The sequence below is a fragment of the Hyperoodon ampullatus genome, assembly GCF_949752795.1.
Source record: "Hyperoodon ampullatus genome assembly, chromosome: 2".
In the NCBI taxonomy this organism is placed as follows: Eukaryota; Metazoa; Chordata; class Mammalia; order Artiodactyla; family Ziphiidae; genus Hyperoodon; species Hyperoodon ampullatus.
Genome location: NC_136915.1, coordinates 74,581,607 through 74,607,645, shown reverse-complemented (window position 1 = coordinate 74,607,645; position 26,039 = coordinate 74,581,607). Strand labels below are relative to the sequence as shown.

The window sequence follows — 26,039 nt, the reverse complement described above, 5'->3', positions numbered from 1 at the left end:
GTTTGTATATTTTTGAAGTTAGGCCCTTGTCAGTCACATCATTTGCAAATAGTTTCTCCCAGTCCATAGGTTGTCTTTTCATTTTGTTTATGGCTTCCTTTGCTGTGCAAAAGCTTGTAAGTTTCATTAGGTCCCATTTGTTTATTTTTGCTTTTATTTCTATTGCCTTGGAAGACTGACCTAAGAAAATTTCTGTAGTTTACTGTTATTGTTTGTCTCTCCCCAACTAGAATGCAAGCACCACGGAGAAAGAAAATTTTTATCTATTTTGTTTACTGAGAACAGTACCTGGTATATAACAGTACTTGTTGAATTGCAGTACATTCATGAAGGAGAAACCCGGGAAGATGATCTGGATCCTGCTAGCTGCCTAGGTGTTCCAAGAAGGGAAACTAAAGCTGATGCAACTTTGTGATCTCAACCACATTTTAAACTGCACTTTGATTCTCTTGCTTTCATTCCCTAGCTTTTAAAATAGTTCCAGTCAAGCAGAATTAAGCTTCTTTGTGAAATCGTTAATATGTCATGTTTAAAGACTGAGTTTTGAAGGTAGCACAAAAAGTGGGAAAGAATATGGGCTTTAGAGAGAAATCACTTCATTGTCACCTATTAAGGTGTGACTTTGGGCAAGTTACTTATCCACGGAATCTAAATTTTACCATATGTAAAATTAGAATAAAAAATGCTTTGTATGGACTAAATATACATAAAGTTATGTGAAAGTGCTTAGTATACAGTAGGTACTGGTTTATTTGGGTCCCTTCTCCTTTCTCTCATCACCAGAAAAACAGCTTTTATTACATTTCTATTTAATGTTATTACACATATTTTCAATTTAGCTCTAATTTTGGTTCCCATGACCTTTTGTTAGATTATTTTAGTAATCTTTGGTAAGGTAAAATTTCAGTATGTACAAAGAGCCCATATACCATTCACCAGGGTATGGGTTTGGGGGGATTGTTGGAGAAGGTCTGAGTTTCCCTGTTTTTTTACACAAAAGTAGTTTTGTCTTCATCTTGTTGTCATCCGAAATATCAACAATGCTATCCTCATTGGTTGACATTTTAGACTTTAGGGCTGGAAAGAATCAATTCCTTCCTTTTGCATATTAAGAAATTAAGTCATCTATTTGGTAAATGGCAGAGTAAAGGGTAAGAGCTCTAATTGACTTCTTGTTCAGTGCTCTTTCTACCATATTATACTTTCATCTAGATTAAATTATTTTCATCTAAGTGAAATACACAGTTTGATGGTTTTTGTTGTCAACATGATAATGTTGACACAAACTTTTATCACATATATTTAACTTTTTGAATAGGTGATCCATGCTTGGGTCACTAAAGGGTATACATGAAAGTTAGCCTCCCTTAGCTCTGCCCCCAGCTACAAAAGGCCACCACTGCTCTGTGCATATATTCATGTATTCACCTATCATTTTACACAAATGTAAACTTTTATGTACTTTGCTTTTTTCACTTAAAAATGTGAAAGTAATATATACATGTGTTTTGCTTCTCAGAGCTCCATAACCACCTCTTGTTACTCCCAGGTGTTGCTAGTTGATTGATTTTTTAAAATTCATGAACAAGCACTTATTGAGCACTGTGTTAGGCACTATTCTAGGCTCTGGGAGTGGAAGAGTGAACAAGATAGAAGAAAACCTCTGTTTTCACAGAGCTTAGTTTCTTGGTTTGTGATTGGTGATATGATAGGGGTACAAATAATCATCTCTAGGATAGGCCAGAAGAGGGAGAAATGAATTTCTTCAGACATGATCACAGGAAGCTTTAAGGAAAAAGTGGAAATTTATTTGGATTTTAAGTGATGGGTAGAAATTCAGCAGGAAGAACTGGGAAGAAAGGGTACTCCATCATGAATATATTAGAATTTTTGTTGTTTCGGTCTTATGCAGCTGTTGTTTTGCATGGTAGCACTTGAAGTTCTACATTTAAGGATACTATCTGCTTGACATTTTAGTAAATTGATTCCTTTTGGAAATGGCTTCTTGCAAAATAAAATTGTTTGTCTTAGAAATCAATTTCTGCTGACCTAATTCTTTTTTCTTCTAATTTGTTTACTTGAACTAGATATGAGGATTTTTATAGGTGACTTCTACCTATTTGACCCTTTTCATTCAGTTATAAGAGTTTTCATCTTTGTTTTACTTTTTTCTTGTAATTTGATATATGTATGTTGTAATTAACTATTATTTGCTTTAGTGAAGTTATGTGCTTACAGCAGAGGTTGTCAACCTTTGCTGTATACTAGGATCATTTGGAGAGCTTTAAAACTGCTGATGCTTAAGCCCCACCTGGTCTGGGATGTGGCCTGGGTACCAGGAGTTTCAAAAGTGCCTCAGGTGATTTTACTTTGCAGCGAAACTTGGCTTATTTGGGAGGTAACCAAAACATGCTTTCTCCTTTTGGAAAGTAGGTAACCATGGTTCATCTGAGTGGTGTGATCAATCTGTCATCTCAAATCTCTTGTTTAGAATAAAGTGAAATGGTTAGAATTGGATGGCAGAATGAGGTCCTGGAGTCTGTTAGAGCACTTTTATTGTTAATCACCAAACCATAAATGGAATTAAGCATAAGCTATGGAGAGAATAATTTTAAGGCCTTTAAATTCTGTGTGGTTGGGGGAAGGGATAACAGTTCTTGTTTTGAGCTCTATACAAATCGAAGTTGTTAGGCTCATTATGTGAGTCAGAAATTAATAAATCTGTTTTTACAGTCTATAACAATTATTAATTTATTGTTAGTATAGTTAGGCAAACATTGTTCTCAAGCTCTTGTTGACTTTGTCACCTACTTTCAATGTAATAAGTACTCCATTACCGTAAGAGGATCTTTGTTTACTCCAGTAACAAGGTGTTGCACAAGGACTTGTAAACTCAAATAGTTACCTCCCTGAGGTATCAGACCTTCCAGAAGGAAACCAAACTGAACCATAGACTACTCCTTTCTTTTATTCTGAAAAATGATCTAGTCTATTTCCAGCTTGGAATTGGGAGCTGTCGTCAGGTTAGGGATGTTTACTGTGATTTCACTGTTGGGTTTGAAGTATCGTGAATTCCCAGATACACCCATATCTTGCAGTATGGACTGCAGTAGGGTCACAAACTTCTTGTACATCTATGTAGCATATTAGCATGCTGTCTGAAACTAGTGGGGCTCAGTGAATAGAACAGATAATCAGACAAAATTGGGTTCAAAGCCCAGGTTTTCTATTTATAAGCTGTATTACCTTGATTTACTTAACTTATTTAGCCTTAGTTTCCATGTCTGGAAAATTGGGGCAAATGATACCTAAGTTCCAAGTTTGTTAATGAGGTAAAATAGTTTAGATTCTTAACATAGTGCCTGCTCACAGTTGGTCTGTAATAAATAATAGTTCCCTGGTTTTGTTATTGAATTATTCTAGAGAATTATTCTAGTGAAAATGATACTTGAGAACAAATTAAGTTCTATATTTTCTTTAATAATGAATCTTATTATTAATAATGACTGTTGGGAGTGGTGTATATGAGTCACATTTTATGTAGCTGAATTTTTAAATACTTCTGAACTTCTCATAAACCTGATAATATCCTGATAAAGGTGTTGATGTCATACCTTTGTTTATTGTGATAGGTTTTATAACTTTCATTATGTTTAGAGACATTTTACAAGAACTTGAAGATTCTTGAAGTATGAAGGGAGAAGTTAGAAAGTTGATAGTATAGACTGGGCAGTATAGTATAGTCAGGGCACAACCCCTAGGTTCATACATACACAATGAAAATATAAGTGAAGTGTAATAGGCCATGTTGAAGCGTAGCCAAACTAATTAGTTCATTCATTACAAAATGTTTATTGTGTTCCTCCGTGTGCCCAAATAAGATCATCATGGTAATGACTCCTATTTTCTGCCTTTCAAAATTGTTCTCATTTTTAAAGGCGTAATTCAAATGTGGTCTGTTTGATGAAGTCACCCCTTCTGGCAGCATGTGATCTCTACCCTGGCACTAACACTTGTTTCACTGTTTCATATTAAAAGCGGGGCTGCAACTAAGTTACGTGCATTGGGTTGAGGGTTGTATGGGGTCCTGGTTAAGGGCACTGGTTTTAACATAAAAGAGATGTTATTTTAATCTCTACTTTGTCACTTACTTTCTTTGTGAAGATTTGTCCTTTCTGAGCTCAATTTACTTATCTGTTAGATGGGGATAAAAGCTTCTACCTTATAGTTTTGTTGAAAGATTAAGTGGTATAATTGACCTGAGATAGTAAACGTTCAACAAATGGTAGTGAATATTGTTATTGTTGTTCTTGTTTGTGTAAAGCGTGTTATTTATTGTATGTAAATATGATACATGACTTAAAACCTCCTCCTTTAGATTGTGCACTTTTAAAAACAGGGGACTATTGCTTGGCATTTTTACATAAAGTTTAATAAATTAACTAATATTTGTTGATTAACTGCATTAACTTTCATATCTCCTTGACTTTTAAAAAGAAGAGTATTGGCATATATCAAAAAAAATGGCATAAAAGTTGTTTTCTAAATGCCTTTGTTTTAAAATCCTTGCAGGTCCCTTCTTATCTCATAATTTCAATGTCCTGAAATCTGAGGATTCCACCAAGATAATATGATAGGAACTTTCAGTGATTTGGAGCCGTATCCTACTTAGACTAATGCGGGCCTTCCAGGTTTCCTAAGAGCTTGTACAGCAGCGCACACTGCTGTTGTTAATCGGCACAGGCAAGAATGCCATCTTTGCCTCAAGAAAGAGGTAAGCAGCTTGATTTAATCATGTGTTCCTATTATGTGGCTGTATTATAGATCATCACTGCTAATTTTTTTAAGAATTAAAAATTAATTGGGGACTCAAAGAATCAGAATTTATAATTTTACCTTGTGGGGGGCATTTATGTTCTCTGGTATGGAGTTTTTGTTATTTCAGTGATGTTTGGTTGGTTTACATTTCTTTTAAAGTTATTCAGGGACCCTCTCCCCTGGATCTGCATACAGAATTGCCTTATCAAAGCACGATGAAAAGGAAAGTCAGAAAGAAGAAAAAGAAGGGAACCATTACAGCAAATGTTGCTGGGACAAAGTTTGAAATTGGTAGGTCTCCTCAGAATCATGAGATTTTCATAATTGTCGGAAAAACTAATTTGATGTTGAAAACAACATAGAAATTCAGAGATAATTATCTTCTCAGAGATAATTATCTTCTATGTAATGGATTTTTGAATGGCTTCTATAAAATTTTCTTTTTTATGAGATATTTAACATGTCAGTAATCAAATAGAACATCACTGTAAAAATTTCTTTAAATGTTCTAAATGTTTTTAGTTATTGATGGGATTGGATTAAATATATATGATTTTGATTAATACTTAGTTTTTAAATCAAGTATAAAGTAATATGAGCAGTAAAACCAATGGTTCTAGCTTTAATCTTTTTTTTTTTTTTTTTTTTTGTGGTACGCGGGCCTCTCACTGTTGTGGCCTCTCCCATTGTGGAACACAGGCTCCAGACGTGCAGGCCCAGCAGCCATGGCCCACGGGCCCAGCCGCTCCGCGGCACATGGGATCCTCCTGGACCGGGGCACGAACCCACGTCCCCTGCATCGGCAGGCGGACTCTCAACCACTGCACCACCAGGGAAGCCCTCTAGCTTTAATCTTTAAATACAGATGTGCTTAGGAAAATTGTATTATTCTAATGCATTTTTCACTTGGGGCTAAAATTATGTTTAATCTTTAACATTCATTATTTTGTAAATCATTTTTAAAACAGATTAAAAATGTAAAATGAAAAGTTCAGAATTTGAGGTTTATATTAAACAATGAGAACCTGACAATAGAGTAAGAACATATTTCTCTCTATGCTTTAAAAATTATTTTGATGATACTGTTGCCTTTTATTAATAGAATTTTAGTTTTTATATGTAAGCAGTATCTGCAGTGGAGAGAATAGGTAAGAATTAATTACTTTAAATTAAGATACTTCTGCCGGGCACTGAGAAACTCATTACTACTACGAGTACTCAAAAAATCTTCCTCTTTTTAAAAAATAATTTTGCATTAAAAGAGTTGAGGAAACCATGTGAATCTCAAGGATGTTAATTATTCTTACTCTTATTAACCTTTGAGGGTCGTGTTTCCACTTACAGTAATGCACCAAAGTTCATCAGGAATCAATGGCATATTTCATAGGAATCGAGGTCCCCTAATACTCTATTTCAACAAGTGTTCCTCAGAGGAAAAAACTTTGGGCGAGTTAATGTGGGAGAGTGAGATGTGAATTATTTGCAGCGTATTTTCTAGAGTGAAAAAACAAGAATAACCGTTGTCAAAGTGATTAATGGGCGGTGTCAACTTATCCTCCTGTTTGCTTTTAAGGTCCTGGTGGGGTTTATAAGCAACTTGATCTAAAGGAGAGTGTTTTTAACTGTAGTTCCCTCTCACTTCTAAGGGCTGAAGTTGCATTAGCCTTCTTCACACTGATTCCAGACCTCTTTGCTGAGCCTTCTCAGTTGTGTTTAGCAAAAGCCCTGGCTAGATCAGGCTTGGAGACTTGGACAAGGGACTGCTGGGAGAATACAAAGCTAAGTATAGGGGAGGGAAAGAGACAATTGGCTGTGTGTCCAGGAGAAAGTGTTACCTTGCTTTCCCTTATTTAACCTTGTGATGTGCAACAGATTACTTCTTGTAATTTAATTACTGCTCCTTTGACAGGTTGAATTATATAATAGAATGATAATTAAGCCATAGTCAGGACACTTGTGTTTTGTCCCTGGTGTTGCCTGTTTCCTCATGTAGAATACTTTGATCACTACTAGTCTTAATATTAATTCTTTTATAACCCTGGACCAAATATTTTCACATGAATTACCTCCTTTAATCTTCCAGTAACCCTGTCAAATAGGCTGCATTACTCCCTTGTTGTCCTTTCCCTGACTTTCCTCACTCTAATAGTGAATTTGAAGTGGCTAACAGCCATAAGAAAATAAATAAGGAAAAATAAAAACAGTAAAATAGGATGAATCTTGTGGCTGATCAGAATACAAACTGCATTCCATGAAATCCTGTATAGTTAGAGATTTGCATGGGTTTGACTCTGAGCTTCCTAGCAAGCAAAGCAAATAATCGAAACATAATCAGCTATAGAATACACAGTGCCCAGAAGAAAAAACCATACTGGTTATTCAAGGGAAATGCAATTTTTTCTATTTCCGAGTCTTGAGAGAAATTTCTCCCATAATTCCTCATGGAGACATGTTGTGGAATGGTGAACTACATTCTCACAGTAGTCCTATAATTAATACATTATGAAATTTTAATTATTACTTTTTAAAATGTCCCTTAGCACAGTTGAAGAGACTGAAGCTCACTGAGAGTTAGCAACTTACTCAAGATCGTACAGATGGCAAAAGTAGAACTTGAATCTGAATTAATTTGCTTCCAAATTTAGTGTTCTTTTTACTGTATCATACTGCCTAAATAAAATATGAATTGAAATTTAAATTGAGGAACATTAAGGTGTCCTCTGTCTAAAATTCAGAGTTGTTGCATGGATTCCTATTTTTAAAACTCCTGAACAGCCTCTGAAAGCTCTATGGGTCAAGGCAAAAAAAAAAGTAGGACAGATTTGTGAGGAATGTATTTTTGGTAATTTTCATTAAATGGGGACAAAACAGATTGAAGAAGGGGGTACCTAATTATGCAAGGGGAAATGTGAGAAAAATGGTTGGTGTGGTTATCTCTATTTTACCAGTGGGGAGTTTGGTTTGGTAGAAATTCAATATTGAGGCAATTACTTCACCTTTTTTGTAAAGAGAGCTGCTAAAAGACCAACATTTAAAAGCATGGATTTAGGCTTTGGCTGCCAACAGCCTTCTATTTGGAACTGACATGTTAAAGGAAGTTCTTTTCTATGCAGTGGAGGATGGTATACTTTAAAAGATGCCAATTGATTTCTAAAACTTCAGTTCAAACAAAAATATGATTAAATAGCTTAGCTGAAAAAAAAAGTGACAGTTTAATACCCTACATTGTATTTTTCTTTGAAGTTCAACTTTGTCAGCTCTCCAAGCTTTGAATTTCATAATAAGAGAGATTTATATATGACCAACCTTATAAATTTAACTTTGAGAATCTAAAGAAAGAATGGATCTTTTCCACCATTGTTATGTACCCTGAATGTTCCCAGCCTCACCAGCTCATGTGTACATTAATACCCACATTTTAGTAGCTCATTATACTCCCTCCGTCCATAACTGCCACCAGTTCCATTTCTCTCCTCAGGGGTTTCCCAGTTATTTCTGAGAGGCCCAGGGCAATGACTTCCATGCACTCAGAAATGGGTCTGCCCCTGAGCTGCGGTTCTGGCCTTGTCATTGTTTTCTGCTTGTGAGCCAGTGAAAGAACTCTCCTAGGCTGTGTCACTACGGTCCTTGCCCTCCCTATGAGCTCTAGATGACACAGAAGCTCTTGGGCCCTCAGGATGCCAACACTGCATGGTGGTCTGCGGAAGAGAGAGGAAGAGCCCTTTCCCCAAATTCTTATACTGTACGTTGTCACGTAGGCCTTCAGAACAACCCCACGTTTTATCAAGCTTCTCATGGATAAAAGCAACTTCACCTCAACAATCCCTTCCCCTACCTCATCCGTCTCCCTCACTGTCCTCTTGTTTTATTATGCCTGTGTTCTAGGCATTATTGCATAAAAAGCCCATTCTTTCTCCTCAGCCAAAAAGAAATCAAGAGTCCCTAGGACTTGAAACCAGCAGGTGTCTGGTCATCAGTTTCATACTTGAGCCAAGTACATTCAGACAATTAATCCCTTTTTACCGTATCTCCCCATATATAGGGCAGTAAAAAGAAAATGTTTAAAAATAAACATTGAAGCGCTGCTAATTTGTTACACCATTCTATTAAGACTCCAAATTCTGTTGGAACCTAAATTTATCCTAAGTATTTGCTGATCTTTATTTTAAATTTGAACCTCACTGGAAGAAAAGTGTCAATATGTTAATTGTGTAATTGTGATATCAATGTGTTGATTGTGAAATCTAAAAAGCAAGATTTTCTCTGAGCATAAATTTTTTCCATAGGATTAGAGGGTTGGGAGCAGATAGGAGGGCCAGGGTTTCCAAATCCCTACTGTAATTCTGCTTCATTATTTTGTATCCTGTGTCAATATAGCTGACTTGGTTTTAACTGCTAAAAATAATTTGAACTAGGGAGGTGGAAAATATAGGATAGGTCTAATGATCGGGGCTATTTTTATCTTTTCCCTTTTGTACCTAACCCAAGGTCATGAAAAAGCCATAAAAGTACATTCTCCTGAGTAGAGGTGTTGTCAGCTGTGTGTGTATTTTCACTATGCTATGAATAATCACTAAACTCTTTAATAGTGTTGTGTACCTGTTAAATCTCAGAAAATTGAAACTAAGGATTTTGGGTGCCACTTAAAAACAGTTCTCTCTTGGGCTTCCCTGGTGGCGCAGCGGTTGAGAATCTGCCTGCCAATGCAGGGAACACGGGTTTGAGCCCTGGTCTGGGAAGATCCCAAATGCTGCGGAGCGGCTGGGCCCGTGAGCCACAACTACTGAGCCTGTGCGTCTGGAGCCTGTGCTCCACAAAAAGAGAGGCCGCGATAGTGAGAGGCCCGCACACCGTGATGAAGAGTGGCCCCCACTTGCCACAACTAGAGAAAGCCCTCACACAGAAACGAAGACCCAACACAGCCCAAAATAAAAATAAATAAATAATTTATTAAGACCACATATTAAAAAATAAATAAATAATAAAAAAAATCTTTTAAAAAAAAAAAAAACAGTTCTCTGTTGCTATTGAGTATAATTTGGCATTAAATTGTTGTAGCTAAAGGTAAGGTTATGCTATAACTAATGGAAATTTTACAAGTGAAATACTGTGAGCTAAAATTGATATATATCAAAAAAGATTTTCATAATGAATGTATTTCAGCAGTATTTTAATTTTGGTTTAACTTAACTGTTTACTTGCAGTTCGTTTAGTAATAGATGAAATGGGATTTATGAAAACACCAGATGAGGATGAAACAAGTAACCTTATATGGTGTGATTCAGCTGTTCAGCAGGAGAAGATTGCAGAGCTGCAAAATTACCAGGTGGGAAATTAATCATGACCAATTTTTGGTCAGTAGGAAAGTTATATGAATTCCATTATAATTTTCTTTAGATAAGGCTCTTAATATGCTGACATATTAAATTTCAGTTCTAATTTGCCTGAATAGCCTGTTTTGTTGCTGTCCAGTTGTACTGACTCTTTGCCTGAAGACTGCATCCTCTCAAATTTAACTTTTAACCTCTTTCCATCTTTAAGGAAGAATTGATAGAGGAAAACTCTTCCTAGGCTGGTGCTTTGCATCATGCTTAAAGATGAACGATGTGGAGTAGATTGCATAAAGAGATCTGAACACGGATATCCCTTGTAATGTCAGCTATGTGTAATTTGGCTTCATTATTTTATTTCTGGAATGTAATACAAACATATTAAAAAATAAAAAAGCCAAATACATGGAATTTTAGACAATTGAGATTTTGAATAGTTCTTCCTGTTAGTGTAGAGGGTAATACAAAATTTACTGTAGGCAACAAATTAGTCAATTTTCATCAGTTTTTTTTGTTTTTTACTAAAAAAAATTAAACTCAAAGAATGAATGTAACTGTATTATAGTATAAATGAATATATTCATTAAGTTAATGAAAATATTAATGTTGACCTTTTTATTTTCCAGAGGATCAACCATTTTCCAGGAATGGGGGAGATCTGTAGGAAGGATTTCCTAGCGAGAAATATGACCAAGTAATCTTCATTTTCTTGTAATAGAGAAGAACTGTTCAAAAATTACATTTTGAATGTCATAGTGCTATCTTTCACAAATTTATATTGATTTGAAATGATATTTTGTTGGAAGAGATAGAATTTTAGAGCTAGAAGTGTTTTAAAATTTTCCGGGTTCTATTCTTTGACTTTTCAGAGGAGGTAATTGAGGGTCAGAGACATGAATATCTTGCACAAAGTCAAATAGCTAGCAGCAGAGCTGGAGTAGAAACCCGGTCTCCAGAATTTCAGGGTTCTTTTCACTGCAACTTGCTGTCTCTCTAGCAGCATAAGTTTTTCTTTTAAATGTAAAAAGTTTTCTGTACATGGCATTCAATATATACTTAATTATTTTCAGTTAAACCTTGCAGGAACTAATTTGTTGCATTATATCCTGCCTGTGGGTATGTGTGTGTTCAGAATACTGGTTATTGAGCATCTAATATGAGCCAGGCACTGTAATAGGTGCCTGTGTGCACACATATACACATACACACATGTATATGTTCCTACCCGGGGATACATGCACACATATTTATCTCAGAGACCATTATTTAGAGTAATAATCTGCTTTCATGGGAAAAACTGTTAACGGGTAAAGTGTTATACTTAATGTACTGCAGAATTTTTGTGCAGCTTATATTTCTGTTGATTAGATTTTTTTTATTTTAAGAAAGTTGATAAATTGTATGCTTGGATTTTTTTCTAAATATAACAAAGAATGGTATCATTCATAAACATCTCATGGTTAGTTTTAAAGTGTATTGTTCTATTAAAGCTTTAACTTGATCTAATTTCACATTATTGTTAAACTATAATAAATACATGTAAAGGTGTTGGAAATAAAACAAGTACATTAGCACTGTTATCGTGCTTCCTTTAGATATGTGTGTGTGTGTGTGTGTGTGTGTGTGTGTTTCAAAGCAATCAATGTTAGCCTATTTTGTACTGAGATTATTTACTTGGTTGGCTTATTTTGGATTTGACAGGTGGATTTGGTGATTATTTTCCTTCTCATAGTGGAAATGTAACTTTTTTTTATAGGGTTCTCTTGAAAGAGCACTTGAAATATGATAACTGTATGACCTTCCAGTTGTGGAAGCCAGGGGGCTTATATATTCCACACCCTAGTCTTACAGTATAGGCCCTGCTTCTGTGCATATTATATACTATGGTCCCATTTTAGTTTTAACTAATCTCGTTTGGAAACAGTGACTACTCATCTATAAAAAACTTTCATACATTTATAAAGAAGACTTTTTGAAACAATCAGATTTTCTTTAATAGGTAATATTTAAAAATATTTCTAAGAATTTTAAAATTGTTATTGGGAATCAATATGTACCAAATAATTAGCATTTGGATTAATCAAAAGCAAACATTTTATACCTAGTATTTTATCAGTATCCCTAAGTTATGTACCAAATAGGCAGCCTGATTTATAGCAAATACAAAAATGTCAGGCCATACACTGTAGCCATAAAACTACATGTATAGGTAGATGTAGTTGATGTAAACAAAACCTGACTCAGAGGCTTCAATGGTTTTCTCACAAAAGTAGTAAAACTCCAGAAAACACCGGGGTAAAAGGCAATCTAAAATTTTTCCCTATGGATGACCCAGCAAACTCCAAATCATCTTTTAAGAAGCAATATGAATGGCACCTGGCTGTGAACCATACTAACCACCCGCATCCCAGAGGCAGAGTTAATGCCGCCTTCCACGTTACCTTGCCTTATGTAGCTTTATTGCACCTATCACACTGTATTTAATTAATAGCCTATATGTAAATTCCTTAGAACAGAGACCATGTTAATCCTCAGTGCCCAACATGTAGTATATACTCAAATGTTTGTTCTACTAATATGTAAATTAGTACATGGGGCAGAAATTCTTGTCTATTTTTTCCACTAATGTATCCCTAGTATCTAGAATAGTGCCTAACATATAGTAGGTGATTAATAGGCATTTAAAAAAATTAATGAATGGATCAATAAATGAAGAAATGGAGGGAATTTAAATCCTTGTAGTAAATGTCAGTAGCACAGAGAAAGAAAGTTTAGATAAGTTTGAATAGAAATTACTTTTCATATTATCTCTAACTTACAGAATGATCAAGTCCCGACCTCTGGATTATACCTTTGTTCCTCGAACATGGATCTTCCCTGCTGAATATACACAATTTCAGAATTATATGAAAGAATTAAAGAAAAAAAGAAAGCAGAAGACTTTTATAGTAAAACCAGCTAATGGTGCAATGGGTCATGGGTAGGTATTTTTCATGTGGAATACATAAAAATTTTAAAAAATTGGGGGAAAGAATAAGTGTGACCATTTGCTCATGGTTGAGTACTAATATGAAAAAAAATTAAAATAACTTTCTAACTTTTGCTTTTTTGGAACTAAATATTTAATGAGCCCTTTTACCCTGTCCTGGAGATTTCAATAATTCAATCTAAAAATTTAATCAACAGGTTGTGAGACTTTGATAGGAGACTACAAAATAGAGAAAAGTAAATATTTTCTAATTTTTTTCTTAAACATGAAATATGCATTCATCATAATTTTAGAGTAAGCTTGGAGAGGAAAATCAGTTGATACAATAGAGCTAAATTGAGTTGGTGAATGAAATGGAAAGGGTGTTACTGTTTTCATCTTAAAAAAAAATCTTAAGCACAAAATATCTATTTTCTTTGCTTTACAAATAATTTTTTTCTTTATGTAGCCATGGTAATTGGATTGAAGATGAGTAGAACACATTTTAAGCTAAAGTGCTGAGAACTAGACATGTTAGCTGGGGATAGATTATACAACTTAATATTCCTGTTTACTTTTGCTTTCTTATGTTAGTTTTCTGCTGTTTACTTTTTCAAAGAAAATGTGGCTGAGGCTACTTTGAATAAAAACACAAGTAATTTTTATCTTTGATTTAGAGTGCTGTGGGGAAAAAAGATATTTGGAAATATAGCTGCCAGGTAAATTACTGTTCAACACATTTCCTTTTAACTTTTAATCATAATTTAATAATTTAATCAGACATTATTTTAAACTGTGGTTTAGTCATTTAAATGACAAACAACATGTAGTGTTAGTGGAAATTGTATATTAATTGTTTAATGTAAATTTGGTTCACTATGTTAGTATCAAGGTAAACATTTTGGGGAGGATAATTGAAATTCACATTTTCTCAATTTTAATGTTAAAAATTATGTTAAAAATTCATTTTTATATATATTTAATGTTAGTGTAAATAGTTAATAATATGAATTGACTACAGTAATAAAATAGCTGAAAAAGTATGCTATACATACTGTGCTGCCAGGGTTTATCTCATGCAATGCAGAAGTACATAGGTAAAGTACACCTCACTCATCTGTAGAATATATCTATTTCCTTGCTGGTTTTCTGTTCAATTGTCCTGTTCATTATTGAGAGTGGGGGGCATTGAACACTTCAGCTGCTATTGTTGAACTGTCTATCTGTGCCTTCAATTCTATCAGTTTTTGCTTCATATATTTTGGAGCTCTGTTGTGAGGTGTATATGTTTATAATTATTATATCTTCTTGATGCATTGAATTTTAAAAATTATTATATTACTGTTCTTCTTTGTCTGTTGGAGTACTTTTTGTCTTAAAGTCTATTTTGTCTGATACTAGTATAGCCACTTCAGTTCTCTCTTGGTTACTGTTCGCATGGAATATCTTTTCCATTTGTTCACTTTCAGCCTATTTAAGTCTTTGAATATAAAGTGTGGCTCTTGTTGACAGCATGTAGTTGGGCCATATTTTTTATACATTCTGCCAAATCTTGTCTTTCAACTGGAGAGTTAATCCATTCTTATTTATTATGTAATTATTGATAAGGAAAGATTTACTTTTGACATTTTGCTATTTGTTTTCTTTATATCTTATATAGTTTTCATACCTCAATTTCTCCATTTCTGCCCTCTTGTGTATTACATGGGTATTTTCTAGTGTACCATTTTAATTTCATTGTCATTTATTTTACTATATATTTTTTGAGTTATTTTTTAAATGGTTGCTTTGGGGTTACAATTAGCATCTCCATTTATAACAACTTAGTTTGGATTAATATCATTACTTTTAACAGTAAAAACAACAACAAAAACAACAAAACTTTGCTTCTATTTGCCTCTGCCCCCTTTATGATGTTTTGTCACAAATTACACCTGTATATATTGTGTGCCCATCAAAATAGATTTATAATAATTGTTTTATGCAGTTGTGTTTTAAATAATACAGGAAAAATAAGCAGTTACAAACCTAAACTACACTAGTAGTGACTTTTATTTTTACCTATGTAGTAATCTTTACAGGTGCTCTTTATTTCTTTGTGTAGATTTGAATTACTGCCTAGTGTCCTATCTTCAGCCTGAAGGATTGTCTTTAGCATTTCTTATAGGCCAGGTATAATAGCAACAAACTCTCTCAGTTTTTGTTTATCTGGTAATGTCTTAATTTCTCTTTCAATTTTGAATATTTTGTCAGATATAGATTTCTTGGTTAGCAGTTTTTTTTTTTTTCTTTTTCTATCAGCACTTTAAATATGTCATCTTACTGTCTTCTGCCCTCCATTGCTTCTGATGAGAAATTAGCTCTTTATCTTAATGAGGATCCCTTGGGTGGGATGAGTGGCCTGTCTTGCTACTTTTTTCTCTTTTTCTCTAGGCTTTTGACAGTTTGATTAGAACATGTCTTAGTGTGGCTCTCTTTGAGTTTATCTTACTTGAAGTTTATTAGGCTTCTTGATTTGTAGGTTAATATTTTTCATCAGATTGGGAGATTCTCAGCCATTAATTCTTCAAAGAGTCTTTTTGCCCCTTTCTCTTTTCTCCTTTTGAGACACCCATTATGAGTGTGTTGATGTTGTCTTGCAGGGCTCTTAAGCTCTGTTCATTTTTCTTCATTTTTTTTCCTTTCTGTTCCTCAGACTAATCTCAATTGATTTACCTTCAAGTTTGCTGATTCTTTCCCTGCCTTCCCAAATCTTCTGTTTAGCCCCTCTAATGTATTTTTGTTTCAGTTATTGTACTTTTCAACTTCAGAATTTTTGTTTGGTTCCCCCCACCTACCCCACCACCTTTAAAAGTAATTTCTATCTCTACTGATATTCTGCATCGGTGAGATATTATTCCCATGGTTTCCTTCAGTTCTTCGTACATGATTTCCTTTAGCTCTTTGAACAAATTTAAAATAGTTGATTTAAATAATTTATTGTCTAGTAAGCCAAATATCTGGGTTTCCTCAGGTATAGTTTCTATTAATTGAGAATTTTTTTTGTGTATGGGTCATACTTTTTTTTTTTGAATGACTCATGATATTTTGTTGAAAATTGGACATTTTGTGTATTGTAATGTAGCAACTCTGACAATTAGATTCTCCCTCCTCTACTGGGTTTTTTGTTACCATTTGTTCTATTTGATGTTTATTTGTTTAGTGGCCTTTCTGAAATAATTTTGTAAAGTTTGTATTTTTTATTGTGTGTGACCTCTGAAGTTCCTGTTCTGTTAGGTCAGTGGTCAGTGTAATTGTTCAGTCTGTTAGTAATCGAATAGAAATTTCCTTAAACACTGGGAACCAAATATCTATATCTATACCTATATCCATACATACACACATACATATATATGTGTGTGTGTGTGTATATATGGATATAGGTATAGATATATATATATCCCCCAATCCTTGCAGATGGGGTGTGTGTGTGTGTGTGTGTGTGTGTGTGTGTGTGTGTGTTGGAGCATGCCCTCAACACTTAGCTAGGTAGTTTATAACTCTGCCTTAGCCTTCACTTCCTACTTGACAGAGCTTGATGGGTAGCTGGAGGTAAGAGCTTAGGGCCATCTCAGGTCTTTCCTGAGCATGCACTTAGCCCTGGGCATTCATATGGCCTTCTAGAATCCCAGAAATATGTGAGAGCTTTTCAAAGCCCTTATTCCCCAAAGATTGTCATTCCTGTCTTTTTCCCCAATCTTTGCGGTTAGTCTGTTGTTTTTCCCAACTGCTATTTGTTGCAGGGACTACTACATTTGTCTTTAAATGTTTTCAACATTTGTCTCTGCCCCCCCCCCCCCACAAATAGCTGCCTCGGCACTGTGAGAGTTTTCAGTTAGACAAGATAAAAGAAAACCTTTGAGATTGTCCAGGGAACCACAGAACTGATTTAAACAAATAGACAAACAAACAAACAAACAAAACAACCACAAGAATATGTCTATTCTGCTGCCTCTAGAACCAGTACCTGTACTGGGAACACGGGTTACTGCTCAAGGCCACTGCTGAGCTGGGGGTTGGGGGTGGTACCAGAGTAAGTTAAAATGCTAGGAATCTCTTTTACACAGATTCAGCTGTTTTTTTTTTTTATTACATTTTCCTTGATTAGTATCCATGGTTCTAAAAAAGTTGCTTCTGACAGTATTTTTATGCTGTATTTTGTGTGTGTGTGTATGTGACGGGACCACTTTCCTCTTGAGTATTACCTATAACTTTGTTAAAATCCTGACTCCATAACAAATTATTCTTTTAATCTTTTCTTTAAATTTAGGATTTCTTTGATAAGAAATGGTGACAAACTTCCATCTCAGGATCATTTGATTGTTCAAGAATACATTGAAAAGCCTTTCCTAATGGAAGGTTACAAGTTTGATTTACGAATTTATATTCTGGTAACATCGTGTGATCCACTAAAAGTATTTCTCTACCATGATGGACTTGTGCGAATGGGAACAGAGAAGTACATTCCACCTAATGAGACCAATTTGGTAAGTGATATCAGACACTATGATTTTATTAATTTATTCAACATCTATTTTTTAAAACACCCATTGTGTATAAATGTTAAATGAACAAAGTTCCTCCTCTCAGGCTTTTATAGTCTAGACGAATTTTATGCATAAATAAGACCACCTCTAATTTAAGACAGCTTTGTGGAAATTAGAAAAAAAAGTGCCTGCTGCTCCAGGTAGGCTAATTAGGAAAATACACCCCGTCTGGGTTCTGTGAGCATGAGGATGGAGTTCGAAGTATATATGTGTGTGTAGTGGTCCTGGATAGAAATGATTGATACAGAAATACAAATTAAAATAATATGCCATTGAGAAATACAGATAAAGTGTTATAGAATTGAGTGTAGGAATAGGTTTTGTTCAGCTTCTCATGGGAGAGGTGGTATTTGAGCAGGCTTTGTATGAAAGGTATGGTTTAAACATGTAGAATGTGGGAGAAAGTACATGAAACAGAGAAAGCAAAAGTTATCAGAAAGTAAAGGTATTATATTTTGTTGGAACAAAAGAGAAGATTTTAAATTTATGTTGATCAATTGTGAAGTAGAGACATAAATTGGCAGTTTCATAGTACATTTTTAATTCTATTAAGTGGAGATTTCTGTAAGTATTTTTCCATTAAGATTATCTTTGTGTAGCCATAACATATTGATGAAAGTCATAACTGTGTAGTTTATGAAGGTCAAACTATAATTTATTATCATAATTTATCATGAAAGTCATAAATGTAATTTATAGTTTATGAGAGACAAACCGTAGTTTATTATCTATACTTATAAGTTTAGTTAACCTCTACTTCTATTTTTGGATCTACTAATTACAGTAAAAATTACACCTAATTAAGGATTGTTTCCCATTTTTGTCAAAGGCCTGGTTATAATTCTTCTATAATATTATGAACATAAATGACTACATTGAGTGGTCATTTTCCAAAATTAAATGACTAATCATAAATGTTGCTACGTTCAATTAACTAAAAAATGTTGTAAACCTGGCAAAGGAAGAATAAGGGAACTGTCAGAGTTTTTTACAGGAAAGGAAGATAAAAGAAAGAATCATCTCTTCAAAGGTCATAAGGTGTGGATACATCCAATCTCCAAAAAATGTTTGAACTCTACTGCATTCTAGACATTGTGCTGGTTTTGGAAAAATGGTGACCAAGACAGATACAGTACTTGATCTCACAAAAGCAACAATCTAGTGGGGAGGCAGAAAATAAAATAAGCAATTATAATACCCAGTGGTAAGTGTAATGGTTTAAGAAACTGAGAATGCTGTGGCAGAGCATAGCAGGAACATCTAACTCAGTTGGAGATACAGTTAGAGACGGAGTTTGTAAAGTGAAATCTGAAGAGTGAGGGCTTAGCTAAGTTAGAGGTGGGGTGGGATGGGTTAAGACTCCAGGTAGAAGAATGGCCCAGAGGTAGGAGGGAGAGTGATACGTCTGGAGAGAGCACACACGTTCAATATGGCTAAAGTACAGACTAAGAAAGGATAGGTGTTCTGACATCAGGATGGAGAGTCCCAGAGGCCAGATCTTGGTAGATCATGGCTAGGATTTTGGAACTTAACATAAGAAGAAGGGAAGCATTGAAAGATTTTAAACAAGGGAAAGAAGGAATGAGATTTTTGTCTTAAAAAGGTAACCTGGTCTATAGTGTGGGGAATGTGAGATGGGGCTGTAGATGGATGGGGGAGACTAGAGTAAGGGAGACAAGAAGCTGTATTCTAGTCTAACCACATGTGAGAGATAAGATGACTTAATTTGAAGTGATAGTAGGGCAGGGCTACGAATAAGAACACAGATTTCAGATATATTTATGATACCATGGGTAACACTGATATACCGACAGGTTGATTTGTAGAATAAGGGAAAGAGAGAGAGAAATTAAGGATAAAACTCAAAAGAGTTTTGGCACAGCAGTTGGGTGGATGGTGACATTCACTGTGATAGGGAGTATAGGAGCTTTTAAAGTTTTGCAGAAAGCTGATGTGTTTGATTTGAGATGCCTGTGTGACTTCCAAATGGATCTATACTATTGGCATTTGGATATACAGTATAGGTCTGAAGCTCAGATGAGAGAACTGAGCTACAGGCGTAATTTGGGGTTTGTCAGTTTATAGATTATAATTAAAATAGTTGGAGTGGGTAAGACTAGATGATATATATGTAAGGCAGATAGTCATGTTTTGAGAGGAAAGAGGGAAGAGATAGGAAAGGGTAAGACTTGAAAGCTCATTTAGGTGATAAAGTGATTTATTCTGATTTCTTAAGTTGGATGTACATGATTTGCTTAAGTACACTGGGTTAGGAAATCATATTGAAAGATTGGGAGTCAGGAAACGTGGCCTCTAGGTTTTGCTTTGCCAAGTGCTCTTGAGTCACATAATCTCCTGGCTTTGGTTTTCACATGTATGAAAAATGATATTCTCCTGTGTAAACATCAGTGTTCCTCATATATCTCTAAAATTTCATGATTGGATTCCTACATGAAGATATGAAAAATTTTAAAAGTGAAGTGCAAAACTTTATCTAAAGTGAGATCACTCTTATGTAAAAGATAAGTTTAAGAAAAAAGGTGGAAAAAATAAACCAAAATGCTCCCATTGGTTGGTTTTGGACAACAGACTGCTTCATGTTTTTTTCCTTCTTCATATTTCCAATTTTTAAAATAGTGTGCATTTTCTCATGAGCTGTATATTGATAAGCTACATGTAAGGAAATCATAAGAGAGAATTTCAGAAATTGAAATATAATAAACATAAATTTTTTTGCCACCCCGTGTAGCAGTCAGTCAATCCTTGAAATGTTCTGTATATTCCAATTCATTATTTTGAGCCTATACACTATAAAATAGTGTGGAGAATAGTTATCTACTTTTTATGCATTGAAGGTTGCTATTTGATTCAGAGCTGCCATCACTTCTCCTTATGGCAAATGTCCAACTGACAATGAACTGTTTAGAAGGGGATTTTTGTCAAGGTAGATGTGAAATTGTGGAATTTCCAATGCTACATATAAAGATAATGTTTTAAGAAAAATTCAAAGTTCTATTTCTTATTCACTTTTCCATTAGGATAGCTAGAGTTTTTATTACTGCTGTTAGTGTTTATTTTAAGAAATTCCTGCCAAATGGAGAGCTCCTCAAAAAATTATTTTCCAAACAAAAATAATTTCTATTTTGGAAACTAAGAAATGTTATAGTTTGATTAATTTCCTTTTTTTCTTTAAATCAAACACTTAAAATTACACAAGTATGAGGTTATGCCCTTTCTTTTAAGTATCACTTAAAGTGATAATTTTCATGAAGGTAGGGACTATGTCTGCCTTGTTAATCTTTGTGTCCACAGTGCACAGCACACATTCCTGCCAGTGGTGGGTGCTCCTTAAATATTGTTCAATGAACAAAAAAAATTCTTAATTACTGGTGGGCATATGGATTAATAAACAACATGTAGCTCATATGATCAGTTCTGCATATTTGCTTCAAAGATTTCAATACTGTAGACTTAAATAACTGCAGTGAAAATAAAATATGATATAAATATCATTGGTTATTAACAAATCAGAATAGTAATGATGTGCCCAAAGTATGTATTCATTGTGATGCAACATTGTTATCTAAAGTGGTTTCTGGGAGTAGGATCATGAGGGTGGGATTTACAGACCTCATGAATGTTTATGATAGGTTGATAAGGAGCTATTAATGTATATTAATTGACAATTATGAGAAATTTTAAATTTTGTATTCTTTTTCAAGTTTATTTGAGGATAACATTGTCAACAAACATAAGAATATAGAGAGACTAAGACCTAAGAACTCGAGTATGGAGCACTATAAATTTGCTGTTAATCATTTAGACATTTGTACAGCATCGTGTGGTGCTTCTGTCTGCTGACTCTGAGTGCACTCTGTCATGTTAACAAGTTACAGTGATCTTCCAGTCAGGATGGGAGGGCAGAGGTTGAGGTTGGTATCCTGCCTCTAGGTTTCTGCTACTTACTTGAGCTTTCACTTTTAAATCTTTGTTTGAAAAGATATAGAATACTCTCTCAGAAAATTCCTTTCCCAAAACAAGTTAGGATGAAAATTTTAGAAAAACATTAAAAACAAACCAACTAAGAAAAATAAACTTCAAAGTTACAGCATTTTTCTTGCTTAGCAATATGTATTTTCACATTTTCATTTAATTACTCTATATATCCTTATTATTTTCATACTTTCTATGGTAGATATATTTTCAATAATATACAAAGTAACTTTGTAGGTGACTACTTTCACAACCTTTTTTAGAAAAATGTGCCATTGCATTTTGAAAATTACCTTTATAATCATTAAATTATGAATATGTATATTTTAAACTTTAAATTGTCTTTCCTCTTTGGATGCTTTCTTTTCTGTGAAACTTCATGGTTCTAGAGTCTCATAGGTGATAACAACTTTGGTTCTGACTTGTTACAGACCCAGTTATATATGCATCTGACAAACTACTCTGTGAACAAGCACAATGAGCATTTTGAAAGGGATGAAACTGAAAACAAAGGCAGCAAACGTTCCATCAAATGGTTTACAGAATTCCTACAAGCAAATCAACATGATGTTGCTAAGTTTTGGAGTGATATTTCAGTAAGATTATACCATTTCACAATTTTAACTGTCTTTCCTCATATTAATTGAAAGGATCATCAAACATTTTAAATAAAGAACGGATTACATTAGATTGGGCATATAAAGTGTGCTTTTATGAAGAAAGTGAAATTTGTCATGGACCTTAATAGATAAGTAGTACTTTTACTGCTCGGATCGGAAAGAGGGAATGCTAAGAGGAGGCAAAAGAGTGAGTAAAGGCATGGAGGTATGAAAATAGTTCAAAGTGGCCCAGGTTGGCGTGTATTGTATTTGTGGGAGATACATGAAGATTTAATGGCTGGAAAGATATGTGGAACCAAGTTTTAGGTCTGGAAATCAAGGCTTCACTTGGTAGGCAGTAAGGATTCATTCAGTTTTTAAGGGAGGAGATTAATAAGGCCAAAGACCATGCATTTGAAAGATAAATCTGACAATGGGTATAGGATGGGTTAGAGAGAAGACCAGAAGTAGGTAGAGGAGGGCATTTGGAAGTAGTTTCAGGGAAAAGAATGGCCTGAATTGAACCACAATAAAAGAGGTGACAATGAAGTAGACCTTGAGATTAACTGAATGTTCAGAATGGGGAGGGGGAAAGAAGTATTCAGATATTCTTCTGCAGTTTTGAGGAATAATTATAAGGAGAATGGGTGTGGCATTATTTGAAATAGAATAGGAAGGAATTTATTTTGAGAAGATATAGAGCTTAGTTTTGCAGATGAGAGAAAAGAGTTCTATTCACTTATTTGCTAGTCCATTTATTCATTTATTCAGTAAACATTTATTGAACCCATAATATAAGCCTATCCCTGGCTGATAATTTGAGGATTTATAAGATACAGCTCCAAGCCTCAAAAAACTCAAGAGTTTGGTAGGGAACACTTGCACATAAATTGTTAATGAAATGCAATGTAGCATGTACAAAAACAGAGGCATACATTGGATTCTGTGGGGTTGTAGAGGAAGACCACATATAGTAGCTTTGAGTGGATGGGCATAGCAGGACTTCCTGGAGGCATTGACACCTGAACTCAGTTTTTTAAAAGTGCATGAAGCTATGATGAATTCTGCTTTCGATATGTTAAACTTGAAATGCTCTTTCATGTAGAAAAGTCGAGCAGGCAGTTAAAAGTGTATGTATGAGGTGTAATGGATAATTAAAGCCATGGCAGTAGATGAAATTCCAAATGGTAAGCGTAAAGAGAGAAAAGGAAACACGCATGAGAAGATAACCTTGGTGAAACAGACCCTTTAATTAATCCTAGCAGAAATATTAAAATGGTATTCATAGTTAAGAGAAGTATGTTGAAAATACTTAACATGATTAGGGCTATACAATTTGACTTCTGGGACAAATAATATATATTTAAATAAAAATAGCGTGGAAAATGGATGGAAAGTTCATTGTTGGTTGAACTTGGTTCTCTTGAGAAAATCAGAGAAAAAAATCAGCATCATTATATTTATTCCTTTTCTTCGCGTTTTGTTAGTTTAAATCTTTTTCAAAATCTTATTTTCTGTCTCACAGAATGTAAACCCGAAGATACTTAGTTGTCAGACAAGTAAAAAGGAATTAAGTAGTCTGGATAGAAGAAAATAGGGCAGGCTGAGAATGGTGGTCATTTGAGAAGCATAAGAGGTCTAAAGGGGATAGATACCACTCAGCACCAGCCTATTGATGCCATATGGTATTTTGGGCCCAGTGTGCCTCATTCTCTAATTTGTCAATAGATGCCCTAAGTCTCCTGATTTATAAATTTTGGCAACAAATTCAAATTTTTAAAAATTTAGGGGTTCCATCAAATTTTAAAGTTTGTCATTTGCATTTGGTCAGATTCTCACCAACTTGTTAACTTTCTATTATGTCTTCCTGAGAGACTAAATATTGATACATCCAAACAAGAAATTTGATTCCAACAATGCCGTTTATTTATCTATTTACTTTATCAAGGCCAGTTTTTTGGAAATTCCAAAAAATATTCTAATAATGATAGTTTACTATCATGTGGGTCAGAAACATCAAAGTGGTAAAATTTGCAATTTTGATACAATAGCTCAATGATGGAAGATCTACTTGGTGATACCTGGATGATTTAATGAATGGGTCATTTGGTGACTAGCTCAGTGAGACCAAGAAAGTTTTAGATGCCCTCTGGTATTCTTTTTCTTTACCAGATTCTTCACTTCTTATGAGTTTGATTGTTCAGGGAAGTCTTTGTGAAAAGGTGGAATCTATTGGGTTGCCTTAGTGAGGAATGTACAGAGAGAATCAGTCAGAGAGAAAAATGGATATCATTAGCTTTACAGACATTGGTTTTAAATGGTACTTTCCCCACATAATTGAATTAGGACAAGGTATACAACTAAGATTAATACTAATAAGAGTATGGAAATCAACTCCTCAGAGCTTAAAATATAATTTTCAGATGTGACCTGAACATAGCAATTGTGGGCCTATTAAGCTCTGATACATTGCATGATCATTTCTATAAATGGGTAAATTTTGCATCATTCTTGCCTACATTAGTTAAAATGTGTATTAATAATCTATAAGTAACCAATTAATAAATAATAACATTAACTTTTCCAAGTACCTTCTTACAATTATCTTGTCAAACTATCTGCACTTATGTAATTCTTTTAAAATTTGCCTTCGTTGTTAAGAATTGCATGTACTTACAGATGTCCGTTGAAGGTGAATCAATAGGATAGTATAAAAAGAAAATAAGAGGAGATGAGGAAGGCAATTGTGCAATAAATTTTTATCTTAATAGTTTACTAATTTCATGAATTTAACTTAGAACTTTTTTTCGGTGACTAGTTTATTGATGGTAATTTCTCTAAAAAGTAGCTGTCTGCATATGAAAACTAACATTCGGCAATACCTTTGATGAAGAACAGATATATGTGCTTTTGTGCTGGTCAAGAATAAATAAGAAATCAATAGAAAAGCAGGCCATGGAGGTTAAAAATGACTTTAATCACTCATAAAATCATCCTTAATGAATGCTTTTTATATACTTTAGGTACAAATCTACAAAGTCATCTTTCAAAGCAATGTTGGAAATTCTCAAAAGCATTAGTGGAATTTGATTTGATTAGTGGAATTTGTATTTGGTTGTATCATTCCTGATTTCACATATACCTGAAATCTTGCCTCTGCATTCCTAAAAGTGTGCTGTTTTTATGTAGTAAAAACACAGATTTGTAATCCAGAGTCTAAGTATTCATTCCCCCTCACCCTGCGCCCCCCATCTCCCCACCTATCTTGTTTCACATAGACACTTACTAGTCAATGTTTTAACTTTTTTTTCCTACTCAGGTGATTTCAGTAATATCTCAAGATTTATATAACGTGGACTTTTCTTTTTATCCTCATATACTGTGGTGCTACCACACATTAGTTATTTTGAATAGAATTTTCTAAGAACAGCCTCTTGTGGCATCTCTGATATCCCCAAATACGTTCTGGGTTGGGATTCTTGGTAACAGCGAGATTAACTTCATCTTCCATTTCTTTCTCTCATAATAAATACTGCTCCCACCAGGCAGCTGAATGTTCCTGTCTGACCAGATATATGAGGTGGAATTCCTGAAGAACAATAGAATAAATATAACAGTAGTAGTTAAGTTGCTAACCCCTTTTGATGGTTTACTCTGTTCTAGGCACTATGCTAAGAGTTTTACATGGAGTCTCATTTTGCCCTTCCATCAGTCTTTTGCAGCAGGTTTTATTGCTATTGCCAGT

The 26,039-nt window shown here is 34.4% G+C and overlaps 1 protein-coding gene across 2 annotated transcripts in view; it reads left to right on the top strand.

Annotated features, from left to right (window-relative positions):
- Positions 1–4,749: 4,749 nt before the first annotated feature.
- The window catches only part of TTLL7 (tubulin tyrosine ligase like 7), a gene marked incomplete at both ends in the record, with an annotated part of 106,349 nt that continues 85,059 nt past the window's right edge, over positions 4,750–26,039 (top strand). For both annotated transcript variants that reach the window (XM_079696566.1, XM_079696565.1), the window contains 7 exons: positions 4,750–4,774; positions 4,978–5,109; positions 10,023–10,144; positions 10,775–10,842; positions 12,970–13,128; positions 17,426–17,642; positions 22,127–22,291. In XM_079696566.1, coding sequence (XP_079552692.1) covers positions 4,750–4,774; positions 4,978–5,109; positions 10,023–10,144; positions 10,775–10,842; positions 12,970–13,128; positions 17,426–17,642; positions 22,127–22,291 — 888 coding nt within the window. The remainder of the gene's footprint in view (positions 4,775–4,977; positions 5,110–10,022; positions 10,145–10,774; positions 10,843–12,969; positions 13,129–17,425; positions 17,643–22,126; positions 22,292–26,039) is intronic.